This window comes from Leptopilina heterotoma, unplaced genomic scaffold (assembly GCF_015476425.1).
Source record: "Leptopilina heterotoma isolate Lh14 unplaced genomic scaffold, ASM1547642v1 Lhet_53, whole genome shotgun sequence".
Lineage (NCBI taxonomy): Eukaryota > Metazoa > Arthropoda > Insecta > Hymenoptera > Figitidae > Leptopilina > Leptopilina heterotoma.
In genome coordinates, this window is record NW_025111115.1 from 2,402,491 (window position 1) to 2,428,316 (window position 25,826).

Below are 25,826 nucleotides of genomic sequence, written 5' to 3' on the forward strand. Positions count from 1 at the left end.
AAAAAAACCAATTTCAGTTTTTACCTCAAAAAATGTTATTTCTTCCTACTTGTAAAAACTTTACTTTTCTATCTCTCAAAATAAAAAAGAAATTTATTTTCGATTATGGTAAATATAATAGAACATCACAACTATGAATTATTTATTTTCACACTTAATTCACTTCCAATATTGAAAATAAATGTATTCTTGTCAAGAATGTATTTAGTAATATTTAAAATAGCTCAACAAATAAAAATAAATTATTCTTCATCAATTGACACGTGCGAATGTGTACGTTTTATATATATAAATAAACGATCAAACATTTAAGAAGATCGTTCAAAGTTATTCGTGAAAATTTTCTTGTATTGAATTCCTTCAAAATGAATCACTTCCCGTATTTTATCGAACATTAAAATCCTTACGAGAGGTTTTTTTTATTGATGCGATGGAATAGTAAAAATTAAATGCATAGAAAATTTTTCTACAAATATCTCTACAAATTATTTGAATTTTCCCAGAATTTTTCTACACATTATTTTTTTTTTTTTTGCATTCGAGCTGATTTTTGTACTAAATAATTTTAAATAAAAAAAAAATACTAGGTAATTTTTTACAATTTATTTTATTTTACAAACAAATAAGAAAAAGAAAAATAATTTTAAAAATTAAGAAATTATTAGTATTTTTCTTTAATTATTTATTTTTATTTAAAATTTTCTAGCATAAAAATTGTTCGATACAATTTCTCACGATCAAAATGCTCACTCCGCTACTCGCATCAGTAATTTTTAAAAAATATATTTTTATTCCAATTAAATCAGTTGATGATTTGAAGAATCAATTGTAAAATTTGTTGGTATGCCATTGAGTGAAATTTGTGGATAAATAAAAAAAAAAAAAATTCACTTCAGTGACCTAGTCTCCTTCTGTCATGTATACGTTTGTTGTTGTGCTTATGTAAGTAACGCACTACGTATAAGATTTTTTTTTTTTTTTTTTTTTTTTTTTTTAAGAATTTCAACGACAGATGCGTTGGATTTGTATACGCACCAGTCGTGAAACTAAAAAGTGGGGGAGGCAGCTATTTCAAAACCTTCCAGGCTATGATACTGCTGCTTTCCATGGCACATAGTATAGATATATATTCAAAATTCTTTTTCCTCACTGGGTCAAGAAGCTGTCGCAAGATTTAGTTTTTTCTTCTTCTTTTTGTTAAAGTCTTTTTCTAAACCTCGAGTTTTTGGAATATTTTTCATTCGCTACATTATTATTTCTTTAGTCATGATGTATTTTATTAATATTTTAGTTTGTTAGTTCCTTTATTATTTCCTCATAGAGGAAGTATTTTTTTAATTTTATTTTCCATTTTTTTATTGTTTTTTACTTCACTTTTTTATTTTTTTATATTTTTTTTATTTCACTTTTTTCTATTTTCATTTTTTTTATTTTACTTTTTTTAAACATTTTTCTATTATTATTTTTTTTTATATTCAAAATAACACAAAATAAAAATAAATAAATATAATGAAATAAAAAACATACCTAATAATAAATAAAAAAAATAAATACAAAATAAGACGATTACCAAAATATCTAATAGAAATTAAAATAAAAAAAAATTGCTGAAAAATGGAATTTTGAATATAGTTTGATTAATAAAATTTGGCCCCAGGTGTTTGAAAACGACATCTATATTTTCTGTTATTAGCACATATATAATAACAAATTATTATTTATCTAAATTGAAAGTAAATATTTACTTTAATAGAAATTGAAACTGATTAAACTTTTCGAATGAAATTTTCAATTGTTAACAAAGGATAACAGAAAAGCTAAATACAACAATTTGGCAAAGGTCCCAACCAGCTGGGTAACCACTTAAGTGGTATACGTGCTTATATCAGATTATGCGGGGAGCTCTTAAATGGCATTTCATTAACAACTTTTTCAAGTCTTTTTAATTTTTAATTCCTTCATTCTGAAGTAAAGCTTTTAAAAGTCTCTTCTGTGCGAAATTATTCATATCCTGCGTGATTACTTTCATTTATAAAAGGAATTTTCTTTATTCCATACGTTTAAGCAGTGAAAGGGATCTATTAAGCGTTATTTCACACACAGCTCTATAAAGTTCGGAAAATAAAAAAAAAACTAATTTATTTACAAACTGTGTTTTTTTTTATTTTTTAAAATATTTTTTATTGTTTTCTCTTATTTATATGTTTTTTTTAATTTATTTAATTATTAAGAAAATTATTACTTAGTGTTACGTCACTGTAACCAATAATAATAATAATAATAATAATGATAGTAATGATAATTATAATAATAGTAACAATAATAATAAATTTAATAACAAATAATAATTATTATTTATATATTGTTAATTCTAATTGTTTAAACTAATAGTTTAGTTATTTAACAATAATTTATTTAACATTATTTAGTTACATTAACAAATTGCAACTTTTTTTATTCAATAAAATTGTTATAACAAATAATAACAAACAATAATTGACAAATAATAACAAATTGTAATAAAAAATAATAACAAACAATAATTAACAAATAATAAATTGTAATAACAAATAATAATCAGCAAATTACAAAATTGAAACAAAAAAAAAACAAATTATTATTAACAATTAACAAGATTGTAATAATAAATAATAAGAAATTGTAATTAACAAATAACAGAATTGTAATAATGATAGTAACAAGTTGTAACTAACAAATAACCGATAACAAAATTGTAATAAGTAATAACAAATTATAATTAACAAATAACAACAAGAATTGTAACAATAAATAATAAAAAATTATAATAACAATTAATTGTAGTTGATAATTAACAACAAATACCATTTAATTGACTTAAATACAAATTATTTGATTCAAGTAAATATTTATTTAATTAAATATTTATTTGATTCAAGTAAATATTTATTTGACTCAAGTAAATATTTATTCGATTCAATTAAATATTTATTAGATAATAGACAATTAATCGGTTAGTTAATTCAAATAAATTTTTTTCTCAGTGTAATTTATTTATTATTGTATTAATATTTATTAACAATTCATTAAATTGATTTTTTTTTAAAGTGCAAAACTTTATTTATCACGTAAAAAATAAAATAAATTTAAAAATAAAAAAATAAAACAATTAATGATTTCAGATAATGAGTATTGAACTTTTAAAGAAACTTAACTAAAAAATACATTAACTTTGTATCTAGCTAAATAAGTATCGTCAACGTATGAAACAGATGATGCAGTTTTCATTTTTGAAATTTAATATCTATTTTACAAAATATGTCATATATGTTTGTGTGCGCTATTATAATAATAATACTGTAAACATAATTCATTAAATAAATAACAGACAAATAGAAATTTGAGTAGAAATTTACCTCTCCAACATCTTTCGCTCCTTTTATGCTCTGGCCCTTGTTATCCTTTCTGCAGCCTTTGGCGATCCTGTGGGAAATGAGAAATTCAAAATTTCACGACCTCAATTTTCCGCTATTTTATTTGTGCGCCAGCAACTTCTTGTATAAGGCTTTGATTGCAAAAAGAATTAAGGGCAGCTGCTCTATTATTAAATTTATAATTATTTTTTGTGGCAAAAGAAAAAAATCAACAGCCCTCATGAAGAAGCATTTTTAATTTAATATACATTTAGATTAAATTTAACGGCGCACTTACGAATAATATTTTTTTAAATATTATTTTATTTATTAATAAATAGATAATCGCAAAATTAATAATATTAGGTACAATATTTATAATAGTTATTAACAAATTAATAAGTAAATAAATAAAATAAATAAATCTAATTTATTATTATTATTAAATAATTATTCATTTATTTAAGTCTAATAATAAATTTATTTAATTTACTAAATTTCGAATTTTTAAATCACTCCCTATTATATAAAAAAATTTCGTAGCCACTGACTCAGGGTTTCTTAAGGCCCCCCCTTGAGGGCCGATAGATTACGTTAAAATTGAGGTCAAAATAAATGATATTATACATATGGAAAATAATCGAAAGAAGAATTATTGTATTTTGATTAAAGTGGATATGTACACTCTACATAATTGGATGTAAATCAGCATTTTTTTTCGCCCAATTACTTGAACGTGGTTAAGGGGTAAACATGCCAACGAATCTCTAGAGAATCTTAACTGGTCGAACAATATATTCTACTCCTTGGGGAAACCTCCATTTTGTTCAAGCTGAAATCCCAGAAACGTTAGTTAAATTATTATGTCTGAACTCTTAACTTTTGTAATTAACGATTTTTACTCCGTAACAATGACCCACAACACTTCATAAGTAGCAGTTTTTGATTACAAATTTAATTTTTTTTTCCAGAACAATTTTTTTTACATTTGGAAAAATTTAATTAATTTCTATTCAAATTAAATTACATTAGCAATCAATAAGGAAATAAATCGAAGAGTCAATTAATAATAAATAATTTTAATTCAATTTAAATTTAATTAAAATTATTTATTTAATAATAACTAAACGTTAAAACTCACGCGACTATTGATACATTTTTTTTCACCTTAAACAACTATTTAACTAATTTTTAACTACTTTTTATTTATTTATTTTAGCTTTTTTTATTAATAAGTTACTAATGAAACTTATTTCGTTAAATAAACCACTAATGGTACTTTTTCCAAACGAATATCCTGACATTCAATATAGAGACGCTAATCTCCACCTGCGAACGCCAAGGTCACCGCTAGATGGCAGTTTTCCTTCTTGGAATTTTCACTGCCATCTGGTGGTGACCTTGACGTTCTCAAGTGGAGCAATCAAACCACCATTTTAACGCTCAAAAACTTTTCTATAATAAAATAATAAACAAATCAATAAACATTATTCTTTATTTATTGAATAATTAATATTTGATTTATGGAAAAATAAAAAATTTTGATTACATAAAAAAAGAAATTCTTTTTCTTTTTTTATGTATATTTTTTCATATTTAATATAATTTAAAAACAGGAATAAATCTCGAGAGATGTGCATATTTATTATGTGTCTAATAAACTATAAGTCGTTCTATAGATTATAATTGGTTTTAAGTTTAGATAAAATGAGGTAACTTCCGGTTTTGAGAGAATAATAATAGTTTTCATATAGAGAGAGAGAGAGATAAAGGTAGGTGTGAGCAATACTGCCTATAATTATCGCGTCCATTTCAATCACTGTAACTGAGTCGCCAAATGCCCATCTGAATTATTATTCCAATAAAGTTTAAATATTTATAGAATAATTTATTTAACATTCACGTCTGGTTTTCAACTAATATACAGAAAATGATAGAATCAAGAAACTGTTTTCGTCGATACATACTGCAATTTTCACGCGTACAAAAAATTCTTATTTCCTTTATCTTTATTTTATTTTTTATTCTATTTTCTATTTGTTTTTTAGTGTTTTTAACTAAAATTCTTCTATAAATCCATTATTTTTAATAATCAATTAAATATATATTTAAAAAAATTAACTAATTTCAAAAGAATTTTAGTTTTTAACATTTTTTTTAAATTCAAGTTTTTTTTTATATTTCTAATTAAATTCATTTAAAATTGAAATTTTCTATTCTATTTTCTATTAATTTTTCTCCTCCATTATTATTTAAAAAAAAAAAGTAATTTTTATCATTTCGAAAGAATTTTTCTTTTGCAATTAAAAATTAGGAAACTCGATATATGTGTATTTTTATACTTTTTTCCACACTATACTAACGAAAATTATTGTAGGAACGTGAAATCAAATTTACAAAAGCTTTTTGGTATTTTAAGTGGGTTAAATAAATTTTCCCTAATGGGTTACGAGATATGTGTAGCGGTTGGAAAATCATTATAACTATTTGCGCAATGCTAACTTAATGTAATTAAAGTTTGTAATTTTGAAAAAGAAATTACAAAAAGGTAAATAGAAGTAAACAAATAAAATATAAAAAAGTAAATAAAAGTAAAGAATAAAACATAAGAAAGTAAATGAAAGTAAAAAATTAAATATAAAAAAGGCAAATAGAAGTAAACGAATAAAATTTAAAAAGTATATAAAAGTAAAAAATAAAACATAAAAAAGTAAATAAAATAAAAAATAAAAATAAAAGAAAGTAGATAAAAGAAAAAAATAAATAAAAGTAAAAAATAAATAAAAATAAAAAATAAATAAAAATAAAAAATAGCAATACTAATAAAGATTATGCAACTAATTAAAACAAACATATTTTCATGATAAATTTAGTATATATTGATAGTGTAAATAATTAATAAAAAAAAACCTGTTTATAAAATTGAAAATCATAGACACATGTCGATTTTACTTTGCAGGAAGATAAACATCCTGATGCAAATATACTGATGTTATAACGACTGAATTTGAAAAATTTCTTAAGAAAATTATACGATTGGTGGGTTATATTTGACTTTTAATTTTCATATGAGATTGAAGATCAAGTTAAGCTCGAAACAATCCACCCACGCATTAAATGTCTTTTATAAATCATTTGATAAACTGACGACAATAATTATCATAACTGTCAGTATCTAATTTTTCCGATTTTCTGATTTCAAAACACGAAAATTTCTATTTTTATCATCATTATTTTTAAATGACTAATTATTTTTATTGTTTCTATTTTTCTATTCTATTATTTCTATTATTTTATTTCTATTTATTATTTTTATTTTTTTTCTATTTATTTATTAATTTCTAGTTTTTAATGAAAATTTTTCTTTTATTCATATAAGATTTAAAAAAAATTCTGTAATATAAAAGTCAAAAATTCTTTATAAACGGACGTCTCACCAATAGTGGAGTTTACTACTTATATGTGCACTGAAAAAAAATTTATTTCATTCAAATAAATGATTATTTTTCTAAAATAAAATTTGCTATTATCAAATTGATATATTTATTTGCATCAAATAATTTTTTTTTCAGTGCAGACTTCGCACTCGATAATTAATTTTAAAATAGCAAAAACTAGATTTCAAACTACTATTTTTTTTACAAAAAATTAGTAAAAAAAAAAGCTATTAAAAAATTAAACTTGACGACCAAAAAAACTTCACAAAACTGACAAAAATTCTATTCCATTATTTTTAATTTTTCTGACTTTTTCCTAATTTTCATCAAAAATATTTACTTCTTTCCTATCCTACTGCTAATAAATTGAATTCCTGCAACGAATATTATTATTCATCAAAGAATTTAAATATTTATAATAAATAATTTAATTATTGCGAAGAATTTTATAAAAAATTGTAAATAATTGATTTCTTTCGACTAATTTTATGCAAATTCTAATTTAAATAATAGAATTCCTGAGAAATTTTTAATATTCATAAAAAGAATTGAATTCTTACGAAGATTTTTACAAAAAATTTTTAAATAATTGAATTCTATTTGGAAATTTTATGAGAATAGTAAATTTATTGAAAATCATTGAATTGCGAAAAGTTTTCAAAAATAATTAAATTTTACAAAGAATTCAATTAAAATTTTTTACAATAATTGAATTCTTGCGAACGATTTTATTAGAATTTTTTTAAATAATTGAAATTCCAAGAAGAAATTTATTACTTTTAAAAATAATTCAATTCTTCTGAAGAATATTGTCATATTTATGAAAATCATTGAATTTTACAAAGAATTTTATTAAAATGTCTCAAAATAATTGAATTTTCGAGAATAATTTTGTTATTTATCTTTAATAATTGAATTCTTTCAAAGAATTATTTTTGAAAATAATTGAATTCTTGTGAAAAACTTTATTTGTGAAAATAATTGAATTTTTCGATTAATTAATTTAAAATAGTATTACAAATAATTGAAATTCTTTAAAAAGTTTTATTATTGATGAAAATAATTGAATTCTCGCTTCGAATTTTATCAAATTTTTTTTTTTAAATTTGAATTTTCATAAAAATTATTATTATTAGTGAAAGTAATTGAATTATTGTGATATTGTATTAAAATTTTATGGAATAATTGATTTTTTCGGAATTTTTTTGAAAATGCTATTCTAAATTTATTGAATTTCTGTGGAAAGTTTATTATTTATAAAAATAATTAAATTTCGAATGAATTTTATCAATTTTTTTTAAATAATTGAATTGTTATACATAATTTTATGAAAATACTAGATATTGAAAATAATTCAATTTCGAATATTTTTTGAAAAAAATTGAATTTCGAGTATTTTTTGAAAATAATTGAATCGTTTTAAAGAATTTGATTATAATGTTTAGGTTAATTTTTTTTATTTCTAGTTTCAACATTCAAATAATTATTATATTAATTATAATCAAATAATAAATTACTTGATTTTTATATATTTGCTCCATAATTTATTTCTTTTTATTTTTTGGAATTATTTTTGAAATTTTTTTCAACACAAAAAAGAAAAATATGAATGTAAAATTTTTGATTTATATGTGAATCCCATGAATAGACAGAAATCGAGAAAGGCATTAAGATTGCGCTCTAGCGAATATTCTTTGGATATGCGTATATAAAGAATTCTTTTTCTTTTTCATGGGAAAAAGTTTTCACATATATAAGAAATAAGAATCTTCGACAATGGCCAACTTTTTTCGTTCACTGCATAAATTGTTCTTTTGAAAACAACACATTATTTATAAAAAGAAAAAATTTCCTATTCCCATTGTCTCTGTTCTTTGTGAAGGAAAAAATTTAAAAATTAAAATATCTTTTGTAAGTATATAAATATATAATTTTTATAAATAAGTAAGATTGATGGTTTGAAAGGAGAAGAAAAATATGAAAATCGATTCATCATCGAGACATGTCACGGGCGCTATTTTTTAATAGTATTTCTTTTCTAAAAGCGTGAATAGAATTTTTTATTTTTTTAATATTATGAAAATTCATACTTTTTTTGAATTTTAATATTATAAGAATTCTCCAGAGTTTTTTTTAAATTCTCTTTTTGAGATTGATGGAAAAAAATATATTCTCTACGGGGAAATTAACTACTCTCTAAATTTGAATTAGTAAAAATGTTTACCAGTTAGAATTAGTGACTGACTTTTTGCTTTTGAATTAGTAAATTTTACTAAAAAATGATTTTTTTTTGAATTAGTAAATTTTACTGAAAATCATTTTTTAGTAAATTTTACTAAAAAATGAATTTTAGTAAAACTTACTAATTTAAAAGAAAAAAGTCAGTCACTAATTCAAATTAGTAAAGATTTTTACAAATTAAAATTTAGAGAGTATATAATTATATATTTGGAGATTAAAATATTTTCAAGTAGGTTATAGAATTACTTTTAGTATTAAATAATTATTTTAATGAAGAAGGTGCCGAAAATTGAACTCAAGCGATTTTTTATTTTACAGAAAAGTATTTTTAAAAATTGCTAAAAAATCATTAAATAATTTTTTATTTTTTTTTTTTATTTAATTTTGAATGTATTGAATGAAACTTGACGTTTCTCTCGTTTCTTTGTGCAGGCTCGCAACAAACCGGCTGATGGTCTAGGTCATGTTAACCAAAAGGGCTTACAGGGACAAAAAGCTCCTCTGGCACCGGGACAAAAGGTAGCGCCTGGTGCTAAAGGAGCCGCGAAACCGGCACAGAAACCTTCTGCACAAAAAGGTCAGGTCAAGGTCACACCGAAAGCAGCATCTGTTAAAACTGGCAAGAACAAAAAGAAGGGACACAAACAACAGTACGATCTTCGCGTCACTATCAATTTGGTAAGTTTTTCTGATGCATTTTACAATTTATATTGTTAACAACTATAACTAAAATTTACAAAAAAAAAAAAATTTATTAAAATTAAAAAATTAAAATTAAAAATTAAAATTAAAAAATTTACAATTTTTTTTAAATTAAAAAAAGAATTACAAATATCAGACCTCGAATCAGTATTTAAAACTACTAAATACTTTTAAATACTAAAAGTATTTAAAAATACGGACTTTACGGACCAATTACTGACAAAAATATAACCAGTCCGAGTCGAATAAAAAAATATTTTACTTCAAACTTGAAATTATTCATAAATAAAAACTTCAAAAAATTCAATTAAACTTTTTCAAAAAAATTTGTAAATAATTGAAATCCTTGTGAAATTTTTATTATTTTATGAAAATAATTAAATGTTTACCGCGTGGAATTTTATTAAAATTTTCCAGTGAGACATAAAAATGAAAAATGTAAATTCTCTACAGACGAAATTAAAAAATTGTTGTAAAACTAAATGACTATTTCCGGTATTCTACTCGATTTTTTTTTTTCTTTAATTTTTTAACCCATTTTTCTTGTATCAGAGGAAAATAATTGTCGCCTCAGCGACAAGTTCCATGACATGTTGTTAAATGCCACAATTTTAGAAGAGATGCTGTTTCAAAAATAGACGCTATGAGTCGTTTAACCAATGCGGGTGGATCACTAAAGACCTCACTTTATCTTTGGAACTCTATTAATAAATAAAACTTTTTCTAAGGGATATTTAGAAAAAAAACATGGTGAAAATTAGTAAATTTACGATTGTTATGAAAAATGCGAAATATCTTTCCTTTGACGAGAATAAAATCTTACTAATAGTTCGTAGTTTTCATAAACGACTTTTCCTTTCAATTAGTACATTATTAATTAATTATTTTTTGATGATTTAAAATAAAATAATATTACAAATTAGAAAATTTAAAAAAAATTATAATTAACAAATAAAAAATATATTTTGTTAGTTGTTTATTTCTATAACGAATTTCGTTTGACTGATCTAAATTATTATACAAATTTATTCTCCTTTTTATCTATAAAAAATACTAGAAAATTAATTGTTAAAAAATCTTGATTAAAAAGTAGGAAATATACCCATTTTATGCATAATTTTTATTTCTCAATAACAATATTGTTTACAAACTCATTTTTTTCTTTTGGGAAGAAAAACATTAGATATTCCCGTTTCTTAATATTTTTGTAGAAAATTCTCAAACATAAGGAAATAATTTGCATCAATTCTATTTCTTAATTTCAATTGTTTTAATAAAATTCAAAGATTTTTTTACAAATAAAGGAAAAAAATGTTTATAAATTATATTTGTCAATTAGAAAATTTAATTGAAAATGAAACTGAAAATTTTTAAATTCTTAGAAAATAAAGGAAAACATTTTATTGAAACAAATGTTTTGTTGAATTTATTTACGAATATCTTTAAATTGTAAAATTATTCGAAAACAATAATTTCATTTTTAAATATTTTAAATTTTTAATTATTATTATTTTTCCATAGGCATTAAAATTCTTCAAAACATTCAAATTCAAACCTTTTTGAAATTAATCAACTTTAAAAATATTGTTATAAAACATAAAGAGAATTGAGTATTAAAATAATTATATTATATTATTTATTTATTTATTTAAGAAACATAACGGGACATGCCCTTTCGTACAAAAGTACTCCTAAATCTAATATAACAATGAATTTTTAACTTAAATCTAGGTTGAAACTTTTTATGTGCAAATTAAATAATCTCAGTTTCTATTAAACATTATGTTACGCAATGCCGTTGTGAACCTTGTAACATTATTATCAAAGAAGTTTATTTCATTAGAAATTAAATTAGCTTCTCTAGTGAGTTATAATATTATTAATATTATAAAAATATTATTACTGTAACTATTCTTAAAAAATATTTTCACATTCTATTATCATCTAAAATTTAAACTAAATTTTAGAATTTAGATTAACCTAAATTTTAAATTCGTAAAATTTTCATTATAAAATTCTACGAGAATTCAATTATTTAAATACAAAAGTAAATTATTTATTAAATAATTGAATGTTTCTTAAAATTTAATTCTTATAAAGAATTTTAATACCAAATTTTTAAATATTTGAATTCTTTTGATGAATTTTAATAAAATTTTTTAGAATAGTTACATTTTTCAAGGAATTCGATTAAAATTGTATTAAAAATAATTGAAATTCTGCGATAAGTTTTATTATTTATGAAAATAATTAAATATTAGCGTAGAATTCAATTGAAATTTTAGAAATTGAAATATTTCAAATTAATTGAATTCTTTTTTAAAATAATTGAAATTTTGACAAGAATTTTATTATTTACGAAAATAATTGAATTATTATGAAAATTTTATTTTAAATAATTGAATTATTGTGTAAAACTTTATTTGAGAAAATAATTGAATTTTTCGATTGATAAATTTAAAATAGTATTAAAAATAATTGAAATTTTTCGATGAATTTTATTATTTATGAAAATAATTAAATTCTTGTGAAGAATTTTGTTCAATTTTTTGGAAATAATTAAATACTTTTTAGGAAATTAATTGAAATTCTATTTTTTAAGAATAATTAAATTTCTATAAAGAATATCAGAATTTAATAAAAAATTGAATTCTTTACAAGAATTTTATTAAATTTTTGAAAAATAATTGAATTTTTATAGAATTTTATTAAATTTTTTGAAAATAATTGCAATTTTGAAAAGAATTTGTTTACAAATTTTTCAAAATAATTGAATTCCTGCAAAAAATTTTGTTATTTATGAAAATAAATTTGAATTAAAAATTTTTACATTGTACTATTTTTAAAATTGCTAATTTTATTTTAAAAAGTGAGTAAAAAATTATAAATTGAGCGTTGAACGAGTTGTTTCATTGGAGTGCTCAATTGTTGCTAGTGATTAAACTAATTGTCAGTAAAATTTCACTAATTACAAAATCATTTGGTGAACGACTTTTGGTCATTTCATTACTAAACTTTCTATGAATTCAGATTTTGAGAGTAATAATGACCTAAAATGTAGGGCTTTTAGTTAATGAAAAAAATGTTTAATAAACTAAATAATAAATAAAGAAACGATCGATATTTAAATTAATAACTAATGGAAATATATTTTATTAATATATATATATACTGAAAAATAAGAAGCAATTCCAATGATTATAATGAGTTCTAAGAAGTAAGCGTTTAAATTTGACCCACATTGAGCATAGACACTGCGGTAATAATCAATCGACAGGTTCTTAGCACTCAATTGGAACTTGGAATTCAACATCGACTGAGTACTGACACACCATTAGTGGGATGATGCACGTTATTATAAGTGCAGATTATTATCAGTCTTGAAATTCATTCTCGCACAAATAAAGTCCTTCACTTTCGTATAATACTTACTCTCCAAATTTCAGTCAGTTAAAAATTATAGTTTTAACCAAAATCAGTGAATGACTTTTTGCTTTCGAATTTTTTTGAAGTTAAAAATAGTTAACTGAAAAATGAGTTATAATTTATTATTTATTTTTTAACTTAACTAATTTAAAAAATTTACCAAAACATGAGTTATTTTAAAACTAAATGTTAGTCGAAATATTACTATTTGAAATAGTGATTTTTTGCTTCTAAATCAGTTATTTTTAAGTTTTAACTGATTGAAATTTATAGAGTATGGCAATAAAATAATAACTGAATAACAATTTCAGTCAAAATTGATTACCTTTAACATTTATACATTCATGTTAAAATTAAAAGCGTTGAAATGAATTTCATTAATACTTTATGCACATAAATATAGGTGTCTATATTAAAAGCCCACATTGGAATACAAACAATAAAGGATGGTATTCAAATTTCATTGCCTCGGATGTGGGAATAAATAATAGATTATAAAATAATTTTCAAACAGGATTCTTAAATAATAGTGAATGCTAAATATTAATTATTTTTAATTACCGGTGGTTATTTAGCGACCTAGTATGGTTAAAATCAACGATAGTTTCAGTCGATTAGCTCCAAAATTTATAAATAGCGGATTTCATGACGATAATAATTTTAACGGTTGATAGTTGAAAATTATTACAATTATTAGCACAAATAATTATTTTTTTCAAACACAGCTGCCTTTGTACTATTCTACAAAAAGCTACTGTTTACTATACTTTTTTACGATTCGATACTATTTGGATCTTCTTTTGTATTTTGTGCCACAAAAAAACTATTTTTTCTGTTTTTTTCTTTTTGAGAATAATTTGCACTACTTTAAAAGCGATAATCGTGTGAACCGAAAGTAATATTTATTTTTTTCATAATAATTATAAATAATAATTATAATAATAATTATAATTATAAATTTTTTTTACCAATATAGGATTTTTTATACTAAATTTTTTCTTCATCACTCAAGTTAATCTGATCGGATCAAATTTTAGTAGATTCAAATTTCACTCGATCCAAATTGTCAACAATTAAAGTTTGCGTTTAAAAAACTATAATTAATTAAAATTAAATTTTCTAATATTCTTTATAGAAATTCAATTATTCACAATAGAATTTCAATTAAATTTCTAAAAAGTTCATATTTAACTATTTTCAAAAAAAATTGAACAAAAGTCTTCACAAGAATTCAATTATTTCCATAAATAACAAAATACTTCGCATAAATTCAATTTTTTAAAAAATATTTTTAAAATTCTTCGCAACAATTCAATTATTTCCAAAAATTGTAGCAAAATTTTTCCTAAGAATTCAATTATTTTCATAAATAATAAAATATTTCGCAGGAATTCGATTACTTTTGAAAAATTTAAATTAAATTCGTCCCAAGTTTTCAGTTTTCAATTAATTTCGAAAAATTTAATAAAATTCTTGGAAAGAATTCAATTATTTTGAAAAATGTTAATAAAAATTCAATTCTTTTCAATAGAATTTTAATTAAATTTCTCAAAAGTTTTAATGGAATTATTTTAAAATTCCTCGAAACAATTCATTTATTTCCAAAAAATTGTATCAAAATTATTCGCAAGAATTCAATTATTTTCATAAATAACAAAATTTTTCGCAGGAATTTAATTATTTTGAAAAATTTTAAACAAATTCTTCTCTAGATTGCAATTATTTTCAAAAAAAAATAAAATAAAATTCTATAAAAATTCAATTATTTTTAAAAAATGTAATGAAATTCTTATTAAGAATTCAATTATTTTCAAAATTTGATTAAAATTTTTTGTATGAAATTAATAATTTTCAAATAATTTTTTATTAAATTTTGAAATTCTTTATAGAAATTCAATTATTCATAATATAGAATTTTAATTAATTTCCTAAAAAGTATTTAATTATTTCCAAAAAATTGAACAAAATTCTTCGAAAGAATTCAATTATTTCCATAAATAATAAAATACTTTTCAGGAATGCGATTACTTTGAAGAATTTCAATTAAATTCCTCCCAAGCTTTCAGTTTTCAATTATTTTCGAAAAATTTAATAAAATTCATCGAAAAAATACAATTATTCTGAAAAATTTAATAAAATTCTTGGAAAAAATTAAATTATTTTGAAAAATTTTAATAAAAATTCATTTATTTTCAACTAAATTTTAATTAAGTTTCTCAAAAATTTTAATAGAATTATTTTTCAAATTCCTTAAAATAATTCAATTACTTTCAAAAAATTGTAGTAAAATTCTTCGCAAGAATTCAATTATTTTCATAAATAACAAATTCCTCACAAGAATTCAATTATTTTCAAAACTAAAAAAATTCAACGAAGAAATTCAATTATTTTAATAAAAGTTTTAAGGAATATCTCATCAAGAATTCAATTATCTTTATAAATTGCAAATTTTTCCGTCAAAAATTCAATTATTTTTAAAAATTGAAATAAAATTCTTCTCAAGAATTCAATTATTTTGAAAAATTTTAAACAAATTCTTCTCTAGATTGCAATTATTTTCAAAAAAATGTAATAAAATTCAATAAAAATTTAATTATTTTTAAAAAATGTAATAAAATTCTTGTATGAAATTTAATTATTTTAAAAATGTGAATAAAATTTTTTATATGAAATCAATAATTTTCAAATCAATTTTTTATTTAATTTTGGTATTCCTTATAGAAATTCAATTATTCTTTTAATATATAGAATTTTAATTAATTTTCTATAAAGTATTTAACTATTTTCAAAAAAAATTGAACAAAATTCTGCACAAGAATTCAATATTATTTCCATAAATAATAAAATATTTCGCTGGAATTCGATTACTTTGAAAAATTTAAATGAAATTCGTCCCAAGCTTTCAGTTTTAAATTATTTTCAAAAAATTTAACAATATTTTTGGAAAGAATTCAATTATTTTGAAAAATTTTAATCAAATTCTTTAAAATTGTTCTATATTTTAAAAATAAAGAAATTCTAAATTCTAAATCTAAAGTAGTATAAAAATTGAAATTAATCAGAACAAAAGTCACATGATGATTTTTAAAATAATTGAATTTAAAATTTAAGGCTAATTTCAATTTTAATAAAATACCTAAATTTAAAATAATTTAACAGTAAATTTAAAATAATTCTAAACTTTGACATGATCGAAATATTTTTCGATACTACAAATAATTTTGAAAATTATTATGTTGCATTAAATATCGAAACCGTAAATTTAATTTTTTTGTGAGCTTTGTGAATTATTTTTTTAATTCACAAGGTGATTATGTTTATGTTTAATTTCAACCTATTTTTTTGGTTGGCTACTTAGAAAAAATTTGTTCTCAGGTATACTTTAAAATATTGTCACAATTTTTAAATATAGTTATTTTTTTAAATATTATTGCTATTTTCAATTATAGTTAGTTTTTTTTAAATATTTCAATTATTTTTAATTACAGTTACTAGTTTTAATAAAAAATTAATTTTTATTAAAATTAATTATCAAACAATTAAAATGAGCAGCAATTTCTCACCAGTTTGTGCGAATAGAAATTTAAACTAAGTTACGACTTTTTTTCATCGTTTCCTTAGACATCAGGGGGTGCAATAAACTCGTAAAGATAAAATTAATAATGTTTCGAAAAACACTCCTATGTCTCGACTTGAACTCGTTGCCAACACACAAGCTTTAAATTTTGGCAGTGAGAATCGGTCTAGTAGAGATCATAGTCGTCCAATCTGTGGGCAGTTAACAAGCAGATGTAAAAAAAAACATTTTCAACATGTTTCAAAAGAAAAATCTCATTTTCAAAAAATCTCCTTCGTTTCTGTTGTAAAATTTTGGCAAAGTAAAAACAAATAAACAAAAAGTATCAACATCAGGTGTTATTGCAAAGTTTCAAAAAGTGTGATGTGCAAGAACTGATGTTTAGAAATTGATCAAGTGACATTCGTTTATAATAATAGTACAACTCGTGATGTCAACATTATAGTTAAAATTAATTTACATCTTCAATAATAAACAATATACTTGGATAAAAACAAAAAAGTGTAATTAAACCTTCAATAAAAACAAAAAGCGCATAATTACTTGGATAAAAATAAAAATCTGTATAATTATACTTGGATTACTTGGATAAAATACAGAAATTAAAAAACAAAAATTGAAAATTGATTTCTATGCGAATAAAAAGAAGTGAGCCATGTGAATTATTTTTTTTGCTTTAAAAAAAAAATCTGTGATTAAGTGGTATATAAAAGGATTTAGTGAATTTAAATCATCGCCTATAAGATTTGTTTGGCGCGCAACCTCATTTATTTTGTCGGGAATGTTAACGGCCCTAAAACTTTCAAGGCATCACGATAGGCATAATTTAAAGTTACACACTAATTAAATTATTGCTGTTTTCTTACAGCATCACGAATTGGCGGAATTTTATTCCATGTTTGCAACAATCAATTATATCACAGGCATTTTTCTTTTGTCTTTAAACAATAATTACTAACAATTAATAATTTATAATTTATATTAATAATAATTAATTTTTTTTTATTTATTTTATTTATTTATATTTTTTTATTTTTTAAATAATAATTAATAATTCAGGGTTTCTACAAATTTCTCCTTATAAAATTCCTTGATTTTTCCATGATTTCCAAGTGATAAATGATAAAATTTCCATGACACATTAAAACAAAATTTTTGTCAGTTAAGTCAGGTAAATGTCATGAAAAAAATTTTTTTTCAAGGAAATTAAGCAAATTGATACTTTTTTGAAATATTTTCAATAATTGCGACTTTTTTTCCAAACACTGCAACAAAATACCACAATTTTCAGTAAAAAAGTGCAACTTATTTTGCAAAAAATAATATTTTATAATGCAAAAAATAACTATAAACAAATCTTTCAAAAATTGTTCTTGAATAGTTCAAATTTTTTCAAATTTTATTGAAAATAATTTATTTCAAGTATTTTGTTCAAATTTTTGAAAATGAACTTTTGAAGAATTTTAATTTCAAATTTTGAAAATAATTAAATTATGTATCAAAAATTTTAATGAAAAATCTTTAAAGGTAAATTTAAAACCGAAAATAAGCTTCTAATTTTTTAAAATTCAATATTTTTAATATTTTCAATTACATATTACCAAAAATGTAATAAAATTCTTGTAAAGAATTCAATTATTTTCAAAATTTGTTTAAAATTTTTTATATAAATTATCAATTTTCAAATAAATTTTTTATTACGGTCTGATATTCTTTATGGAAATTCAATTATTCTTAAATACAGAATTTCAATTAATTTCCTAAAAAGTATTTATATATTTCCAAAAAAAAATTGAACATAATTCTTGACGAGAATTCAATTATTTCGATAAATAATAAAATACTTCTCAGGAATTCAATTATTTTTAAAAATTTTAATTAAATTCGTCCCAAGTTTTCAGTTTTCAATTATTTGCGAAAAATTTAATACAATTCTTGGAAAAAATTTTAATAAAAATTCAATTATTTTCAACAGAATTTTAATTAAATTTACAAAAGTCTTAATAGAATTACTTTTAAAATTAATTTTAGAATTCCTTAAAAGTTAAAACAATTCAATTATTTTCAAAAATTGTAGCAAAATTCTTCGCAAGAATTCAATTATTTTCATAAATAATAAAATACTTCTCAGAAATGTGATTAATTTGAAAGATTAAAATTCATCAAAAAATTAATTAGTTTTTTTAAATTATACAAAAATTCTTTTAAAAAATACATTTTCGAAAAATTACATTAATAAAATATTTCTAAAAACTAATTATTAGAATTGTTAATTTGTAATAATTCTTTAAGATTCAACTTTTTTTTGGACTTGATAAAATTTTTGAGAAATCATGATTCTGTTTATAACTAAAATTCTTCAAAAATTTGATCATTTTTATTTATATAGGTAGATACTTTTCAAAACTTCAATTATTTTCAAAAGATTTTACCAAATTTTAATTGTTTGGAAATATTTCAAAATTGAAAAACTATTATCATTCAAAAATTATTTTTAAATAGGATTTTAAAAAAATTAATTCTAAGAATTTCTTTAGGTATTATAATTTTTTTTGAAAATATTATACCTTGATAACTTAAGAAAAAACTATGAAGAGTTACAATTATTATAAAAAATTGAGTTTATGTATTTAAATAATTGAATTCTAGAAGAACTTTTAGAAAATTATTTAAATTAATTGATTCAGAGATGAATTTTATTTAAAAATTGTAGAAAATAATTGAACCCCAGGTGGGGTTATAATTGTAATTTTAAGAAATTATTAATATTCATAAAATTTACTCATTTTCCGTATAAACATTAATATTTTCCATGACTTGTCGAAACCCTGTAATTATAGTGTCCTTGAACTCTACTAGTTACAAAGAGAGTAAATATAGTATTAATTAATAATTATTAATTAATAATCTCTCTAAATTTGAATTAGTAATAATTTAATTAACTTATTTATTTAATTACTAATAAATTATAATTTCTACTAATTTATTAGTAAAATTTACTAATTCAAAAGCAAAATGTAAATTTTACTAATAAATAGTAATTTATTGGTAAATTTTACTAATAAATAGAAATTTCTACTAATTTATTAGTAAAATTTACTAATTCAAAAGCAAAAAGTAGAGAATTTAATTCTAACTTTTAATAATAATATTATTCTTCTTGAGCATTATTAATATAATAATTTTATTCTTATCGAACATTTTTAATATATAATATTTTTTATATTAATTTTCTTAATTTTCTTAATTTTATTAATAAAATAATTTTCAACAACAATTTGAACGATTATAAACCTGTTATAATTTGATTGTTAATTTAAAGGGGCAATTCAGTTATAACGCTAGCGCAGCAAATATTGATTTTCTGTCTGACGATATATCGCTGTTTGGCAAGTTGCTAGAACTAGAAAAGAGTTGCAACGAGAAAAATGCAAGGACACATTGAAGATAAAAATTTGAGATTTTTAAAATTTTTCTTCAATTCAAGCTTTATAGAAATTTAGAAATTATTTTCATTTTCTAAAGTCAAGGTCGTAAAAGAATTATTATTATTATAAATCTCATCAGTAATTCACCAAAAAAAAAAATTGTGTGTGCCAAAATGGCGGATACAGAAAAGAAATATTCCTCCGAATATGGTAGATTAAGAAGACTTACGAGCAAAATTGACGGTCAAATTAGACAAATAAGTGTAAGTAGTATAGTTCTTTTTATGACTTAACATTTTACTTTATTTCTATTCTAACATAATAAAAAATAATAATATACGAATACTAAATAAATAATATTATTGCGATAATAAAAATTAATTATTTCTTAAAATAATTGAATTAATTAATGAATTAATTAATTAATGAGTTGAAATAAAATTAATGCTTAAAAGAAAATTTTATTTTCTTGAAAGAAACTTAAAATTCGAAATTATAAATATAAATACAAATATCAAAATTGTGAAAAATAAAATAATGCAAATAATAATAATGTATGGCAAGAATTAATTCTTTTGTATGTAAAAAAACATTTTTAATAATAAAATTCAAGTTGAATAAATTAATAAAAAAAAAATTTTTTAATTTTTAAAAAATTGAAAATTAAAAAATTTTTTGTAAACTTTTAATGATCCTAAAGTTCTGAACGTTCAAATGAACGAATTGAATTTATTTCTTCCTCAAAACAAAATTTTTATTTTACAATAAAGAAACAATAAACAATAAACAATAAACAATAAAGAAAAATTAATTATAAAGTTTCTAAATTTACAATTTAAGTTTCAACTTTTATTGCAATTATTAAGTTATAAAAAATATTTTTAATAAAAAAGATTTCGTTCATTTGAAAGTTCAAAACTTGTGAATCACACTTCTGATGTTCTAAAACTTATGAACTTTAAAATAAATGAAATACTTATTATTGAAAATTATTTTTTTTGTTTGGCATTAAAAATCGAATTTAATTATAAATACAAATATCAATGTTAAAATTCAATAAAAAAAAAATGAAAGATAAATATCGGACCTTCAATATTTGTAAACTGTTAATTGAATGGCAGTTAAAAATTGAATTATGAATACGGCAGAGTTTAGTCGATTTCGCGGAGGCAATTCAATTTTTAGGGGAAAAAAATATGAGCTGTAGACAATAGAGTTAGTGAATAAAAGGTTTTTTTCCAAATAAATAAAAAAAAAAAAAAAAAAATGAGGGTAAAAAAACGAAAAAAAGAAATGAATCATAGCGTTATCTCGATCGTGTTCACTGTTGTTTTATTGAATATATATCCCATCCGTCGAAATCGATGATCAATCAAGCTGAATAAACGAGAGGACCTATCTGTTCTTGATGCAGGACGAGAGTCGGATAATCTTTCAGAAAATTTGATACATTGTCAACTTTTATCCTTATTTAATTGGTCATATAGTATTGATAATAGAAAGGATTTGTCTTTTAACAAATATCTACTATAAAATTTTTTCTCAATTTCAAATGCAAATAAATTTTTAATTTATTTGCATTTGAAATTGAGAAAGAAAACTTTCTTTATTAATAATAATTTTCATCTATTTTGTTGTCGCAAAAATTTAACTTTGTTTTTCCCTGACTTTTTCCTGATTTCCAGAGAGAATTTTTACTTTTTCCCTGACCCTAAAGAATATTCGGGTTCACTCTAAAAATAATTAAATAATCAAAAAAAAAAAGAAATTTTTGTATACATTTATTTACGAATTTCTTCAAGAGTAAAATTATTCGAAAACATCAATAACTTCTTTTTTAAAAAAATTTAATCATTATTATTTTCCAAAGAGATTAAAATTCTTCAAAACATTCAAATTCAAACTATTTGGAAATTAAACAATTTATAAAAAATTGTTATAAAACATGAAGAAATCGATCACTCCGAGTCTTCGACTCGGAGCAATCGATGTCTTCATGTTTCATTACAATTAAAGATGACCGAGTGATAAAATTATTATTTTATATAAGAATATTTGTTACTCTAACTTCTTCGAAATTATTTTCATCATTTAAATTCAATTATTATTTTCTAGAATTTTTAACTAAAATTCTTCTTTAAATCAATTATTTTTAATAATTTTTTAAAAAATTTTTTAAGAATTTTCAAATTCATCTGTTCACAATTCGATTTTACGAAATTTCGATTATTTGAAAATGTATATAAAATATAAACAAATAAAAATTCATATTAGAAAAAAAAACTTTAAATATAATTTTAAAAAAATCCTTAATTATAGTTTCTCAAAAAAAAACTAATTCTACAGAATTGTTAGTTAAAAATATGAAAAATTCAAATTTTCGAAGATTTGGATTTCAAAACCTTTTCAAAATTCAATTATTTCGAAAAATCTATATAAAAAATTCTACAAGTATTCAATTATTTAAATACAAAAATAAATAATTTATTAAATAATTTAATGTTTCTGAAAATTTAAATTTTACGCAGAATTTTATTAACAATTTTTGAAAATATTTTAATTTCTTTTAAGAAATTTAATTAAAATTTTATTGGAATTTATTATATTAAAGAATTTTATTAAAATTTTTGACAATAATTGGATTCTTGAGAAGAATTTCGCTAACTATTAATAAGAATAATTTAATTCATGACGATAATTTTTAAAAAAATTTTTTAATAATTTTATTTATACAAAGTATTTTATTACTTTTCAAAAGAATTGAATTCTTGTGATATAAATGAATACTTTCGAAGAATTATTTTTGTAAATAATTGAATTCTTGAGAAGAATTTTATTAAAATCTAAATAAATAATTGAATTATTTATCAAAAAAATTTAATTAAAATTGTATTTAGAATAATTGATTTTTTTCATAAATGTTATTAAAATATTTTAAAATAAACCAATTCCTGTGAAAAATTCTAATTTTAACTAATTTTTGAAAAGCATTTTTTTAAATAATTGATTTTTTCGAGGAATTGAAATTAACATTTTAAGAATAATTAAAAATAATTGAAATGCTGCGATCAATTTTATTATTTATAAAAATAATTGAATAGTTGCTAAGATTTTTATTATTTATGAAAATAATTGAATTATTATGAGAATTTTATTTTAAATAATTGAATTTTTCGATTGGTTAATTTAAAATAGTATTAAAAATAATTTAAATTTTTCGACAAATTTTATTATTTATGAAAATAATTGAATTCCTGAGAAGAATTTTATTGTTTATGAAAATAATTAAATTATTGCGAAAAAGTTTATTAAAATGTTTAAAAATAATTGAATTTCTCTGAAAAATTTTGTTATTTTTGAAAATAATTGAATTCTTCATAATTAAATTTTTTTAAACATTAAATGTTTTAAATAATTAATTTTTTCGAAATATAATAAATATTATGAAAATTTTATTCTAAATATTTGAATTCTTGTGGAAAATTTTATTTGTGTAAATAATTGAATTTTTCAATTAATTTAAAATAGTTTTAAAAATAATTGAATTTTGGATGAATGTTATCAATTTTTTTTTTAAATAATTGAATTCTTTTGCGAAATTTTATAAAAATACTAGAGATTGAAAATAATTGAATTTCGAAAAACTTTTGAAAATAATTGATATTTTGCATAGAATTTTATTTGAATTTTTGAAAATAATTGAATTTCTGGCGAAAAATTTTGCTATTTATAAAGTTAACTGAATTCTTGACGAGATATTCGTTCAAATTTTAAAAAATAATGGAAATCCTGCAATGAATTTTATTGTTTGTGAAAATAATTGAATTTTGCAAAGAATTTTATTAAAATTCCTAAAAATAATTGAATTTCTAGGAAGAATTTTGTTATTTACTAAGATAATTGCGTTTAAACTTTTGAAATAGTTAAGTAATTCTAAAAATTTCATTTTTCCAGTATTTTTAATAAAAATCCCTGACTTTTTCCTGATTTCTCTGACCAATTCTCATTTTCCTGACTTTTCCCTGAATTCCCTGATTTCCCTAATCGGTGGCAACCCTCTTAAAGTTATAGTCGAAATTATTTCTTGATTCAATAAAAAAACTCGATTTTGTCAAAATAATAACAGATATGCATTTGCCAAAGATTGAAATAAAGTTTCGCAAATGATTTAGACAAGTTTGTGAAAGAATGTTTCAACCAGATGGGCCAAAAAATTTTTTTTCGTTAATACTTGTATTTTTTGTTTCTTTTTTTTTTTTTGTTTCACACAGTCGAGCAGTTGTCTCGAAAGAAATTGACCGTAAAAAGCACATGTTACAACCATCTGTCTGACCAAAGTTGACTGTTTCCACTGTCAGTCAGAAAATAAATGTATTTAATCGAAATGAAGCAATTTGTATTGTATCACTGCATTTCATATTTTTAATCTCAATATAAATATTTTCAGATTAGAAATATGAAATTGTTATTCAAAACTTTATAGAAATAGAATTTAATTTTCTAAGCGGATAGTCAAAATTAATGAGAGTGTTGCGCTTCAACAGAGTGGACGCATTTTGGCACACATTATTATAATAATTTCTAAAGTGACCTCTTCTGTTCGCCCATTTTCCTAACTTGATAATTAGCTTCAAAAAGAGACTCTGCGTGTGTATGTGCCATGAAAAAAAGAACCAATTATAAAATTTTCCATATCAAAAAGAATCAAACTTTCTTTTACAACATTTGTTTATTTTTTATTTTTTTTTTCAATTCAATTCATCTAATCAAAAATGTTTTCTCTTTTTCAGTCGGAGTATGGTCTCTCAGAAGATCAGGTTGCGGGTAAGTTTCCAAAGTTTATTGATGTCGAGCCAAAGATTGAAAAAAAGAGAAAGAAAAAAAAAAGTTGCGATGATGATGATGATATCAAAGTTTTTGCACAGCTTTCTCGAGGAACGCAAATCAATTTAATGCTTCATTCATGTGAATTAAAGTTCGATAACTGGCACAAGCTATTTTATAATGCATATCTGTATGTCGCGTACTTTTCTTTTAATAATTGATTGCAAGTCTGAAATCAGGACAAACATTTTTAATCCACAGCAATTTATACCTAATCGTTGTCTGTTTATATATACACACTCACACATACACAAATATATTTACGAATACACGAATCACGTAATCATAAATCTTTCAAACATACATAAATCTTTAAGTGGATAAAGCATTCTTTCATTTTTATATTACTTTATTTTACTTTTGTGAATATGGCAGAATTAGTACTATAATTAAAGGTACAAGAAATATTATATATGTTGCACTATTTCTAAAACATTTGGTATATCAATTTGAGACTAAACAAATTAGAGACTAAAAATATCACAAATAAAAGTAAATTAAAAATTAAAATCCGTTTTTATATTGTCAAACTCTCTAAATTTGATTATAAATAATTGTAAAATTACGAATATTGGACGAACAAATTGAGATTCAATATGGAGACACTAATCTCCACCTGCGAACGCCAAGGTCACCGCTAGATGGCAGTTCAGTTCCTTCTTGGAATTTTCACAGCCATCTGGTGGTGACCTTGGCGTTCTCAAGTGGAGAAACTAAAACCACCATTTTAACGCTCAAA

The 25,826-nt window shown here is 21.0% G+C and overlaps 2 protein-coding genes across 6 annotated transcripts in view; one reads left to right on the plus strand and one right to left on the minus strand.

Moving 5' to 3' along the window:
• Window positions 1-25,826, plus strand: part of LOC122508202 (neo-calmodulin-like) — a 154,715-nt gene that overhangs the window by 111,816 nt on the left and 17,073 nt on the right. For 3 of the 4 annotated variants that reach the window (XM_043621399.1, XM_043621397.1, XM_043621398.1), the window contains 2 exons: window positions 9,503-9,748; window positions 24,994-25,027. In XM_043621399.1, the coding sequence (XP_043477334.1) occupies window positions 9,503-9,748; window positions 24,994-25,027 (280 nt within the window). Of the gene's footprint in view, window positions 1-9,502; window positions 9,749-20,097; window positions 20,467-24,993; window positions 25,028-25,826 lie in introns of those variants that run through there. The other variant, XM_043621400.1, reaches the window with a different exon arrangement.
• The window catches only part of LOC122508203 (troponin C-like), a 63,331-nt gene that overhangs the window by 13,569 nt on the left and 23,936 nt on the right, over window positions 1-25,826 (minus strand). The window contains exon 2 of one of the 2 annotated variants that reach the window (XM_043621402.1): window positions 3,396-3,462. The exons of the other annotated variant lie outside the window; for it this stretch is intronic. Coding sequence (XP_043477337.1) covers window positions 3,396-3,462 — 67 coding nt within the window. The remainder of the gene's footprint in view (window positions 1-3,395; window positions 3,463-25,826) is intronic. 2 annotated transcript variants of the gene reach the window in all.